Raw genomic sequence first — 2723 nt, 5'->3', positions numbered from 1 at the left:
GTAAATTAAACGGACCAAATATTTTGAGACAAATTTGAAACTTATCCTAAATGGAAGAGACACTCTTTTTCTCGACCAAATATATACTCCAATATAACTCAAATACGATTTCCTTTTGACGTGCTATATTTACTTACTTAGAGCAGAGTGGTAATCCACTGCACCCTATCATACCACTCGTATGTTAATTTAAGTTTTTTCACGATCAACAAAGGGCATTTCTAACACTAGTTTTTTTTTAACAACTTTACCCGACGAAATTTGAAAATTCATGTTAACGACCCATGACTGTTAACTTATCGCACAAATGCAATTATCAAATGACAAACGACAATCTAGAGGAAAAAATAGACATCTTTTATGGAATCAACGTGACTAATAATTGCAGGTTAATCAAAATCATATTCTACTATCTTCAATGGGTATAAACTTGAGCTCACTACAACTATGCTCCAAACTCCCTAATATCTAACCTATAATATGAAGACCCAAGAGAAAAACAAAATACACGAAGAAACAGGAGCCATTTCATTTAGGCAGCTCAGTAATAACTCCCGTAATAGGCTTGAGGAACTGCAGCAGGTTGCTGTGCAGGAGCCACAGCCGCTGCAGGAGCCACAGCCGCTGCAGGTTGTGCATAACTTTGCTGGGGAACGGCTGGCTGGAGGAAACAAAAAAAAGAGAGTAGTTACATCGACTAGCAATCTCAGCATAGCAGAGTGTCCAGAGATGACACAATCAATAGACATATTAAGGTGTAGCAGCCTTATGTGGACGACTGAGAAATCAATTAACGCTAGAAAATAGGTACACAAATTTATCTTACACAACAGTAAGGGAAACAAATCATATAGGGCCAAAAAATCACAAAAACATGACATGAAACTGGATTGTACCTGTACCGGATATGCTGCTGGATAGGCTCCATAAGCAGTATTTTGTGGAACTGATGCAGGCACCTGAGAATTTGGATAGTTAGCTCCATATCCAGCATAAGCCCCATATGAAGCCTGCATCAAATCAGAATCAATCAGTTCAAAACAAGGATAGAGACCTCATAAAGAGCCACCGCTTGCTACCCCCAAAAACATGGAACTAAGAAAATTGTCAAGCTGCAGAATAGACATGACATCTCAAGAATATAAACCACAAGTCAACTACAGTCACCAACCAAGACTTGTCCTGTTAGATATTTAGATGGTATCAACTACATGTGGATAAAACAATGCCATGTTATAATTGACAAGACAAACTCCATCAAAACATAAATGAAAAGCAATAAGGACACAACTGTCAGCAATCAACCCACAGTTGCATGATCGAAAAGGCTGCACAAATGCTAATTCAACCCTTTATAACCAATGCTGTTATTGCTGTGGATTGATTGCCTGTGGTGCATCAGATTAATGTGTTCCTAATCCTTTCTAATTATATGGAAGTATGATAACAGAAGCAATTAACCTTTTATTTCTCCCTAGTAAGTAGGACATATAAACAAACCCTGTTCATGCAGAGCAAACAAGCACGTAAAAGAGAAATGATAGATATACCGGCTGAGTGTAGCCAGCAGGCCACTGTTGTGCCTGTGTGGCTGGTGGCCAAGCTTGAGGTTGTACACCATAATTAGCCCACTGATTCTGTGCATTTGGATATGCACCCACTGCAGATTGAGCAGCTGATGGAACAGAATAAGATCTTGCCATTTTTGCTTTATCTGAAGCTAAAAAGTCCTCAGCATGACGTTTTTTTAACTCTGACATGCTCCTGTGTGGCAAGAACAATTTGGCATGCCTATCCTCACACCTCTTGATAGATTGGACATCTCCAAAGAGATTCAAAAACTGGAAAATGAACAAAAAAGTTTGTGAAATATTTTAACAAGGCGTCAATTTTCAAGATTACACGAGGGAAAAAAAGCAGAAAGAAAAATTTTGTTAACAACAAAGACATCCACATGAGGCCATTTCATGTCACTTAAAATAACCATTTAAAAAAGAAAGAAGAATCAAACCATGGACCATATAGAATATATTTTTTAAGAAAAGAAGGCACCTATAAGGAACTGGACACTGGATACATAATGAAGCTCCAACTAATGACATCTGAATGTACCATTCCAACCAAATAACCATTGAGCAAAGATGAAATTCAGGTAAGGCCCACTACTCCGCATAAATGGTTTACCTCCAAAAAAATGCTAGAAAGTTCCTCCCGCTCAGCTGCACTTACAACACCAGGACTCTCAGGGTTAGGCATTATAAATTTGACTACCAATGACTCCAAATAGTTCATATCAACTCGCTTTGGTGGGGGCTGAATAGCCTCAAAATGCAATAAAGCCTGCAAGTAATGTAGAAGCGAAGGAACTCATTAGATCTGCAAAAATTGAGGAAATACATGAAAATTCCGCAACTGCATTATACAAATTAATTTATAATTTATAGTGAAATGGAAACGTAGGACAGACCTCAAGTAGCGGTTTCGACATCATAACATTCTCAACCCCTTCAACTAGAATCTGTCTTGCCTTTTCTGCATTCCCAGAAGCCTGGGCAGAAATGATAAGAACAAATTCAATAAGTATACAATTAACACTGACTGAAGCTATATAACCAGTGATATATAACCAGAATTATTGAGTAAAATTAAAAAACGGTTAACCTAATACATAAAAGATACTTCATAATGTATCATTCACGGGAACCCCGTAATAAATACCGAGG

General features: G+C 37.8%; 1 protein-coding gene across 4 annotated transcripts in view; it reads right to left on the bottom strand.

The window, feature by feature from the left end:
• The window catches only part of LOC107647839 (pre-mRNA-processing factor 39), an 8515-nt gene continuing 6128 nt past the window's right edge, over nucleotides 337-2723 (bottom strand). For all 4 annotated transcript variants that reach the window (XM_016351884.2, XM_021104277.1, XM_021104278.1 and 1 more), the window contains 5 exons: nucleotides 2468-2548; nucleotides 2185-2340; nucleotides 1551-1841; nucleotides 897-1010; nucleotides 337-661 (listed from right to left, as the gene is read on the bottom strand). In XM_016351884.2, the coding sequence (XP_016207370.1) occupies nucleotides 542-661; nucleotides 897-1010; nucleotides 1551-1841; nucleotides 2185-2340; nucleotides 2468-2548 (762 nt within the window). In that variant the 3' untranslated portion in view covers nucleotides 337-541. The remainder of the gene's footprint in view (nucleotides 662-896; nucleotides 1011-1550; nucleotides 1842-2184; nucleotides 2341-2467; nucleotides 2549-2723) is intronic.

This window comes from Arachis ipaensis, chromosome B06, assembly GCF_000816755.2.
Source record: "Arachis ipaensis cultivar K30076 chromosome B06, Araip1.1, whole genome shotgun sequence".
Taxonomy (NCBI): Eukaryota; Viridiplantae; Streptophyta; class Magnoliopsida; order Fabales; family Fabaceae; genus Arachis; species Arachis ipaensis.
The sequence above is the reverse complement of the archived record's forward strand: the minus strand, read 5'-3'. Positions and strand labels throughout refer to the sequence as shown.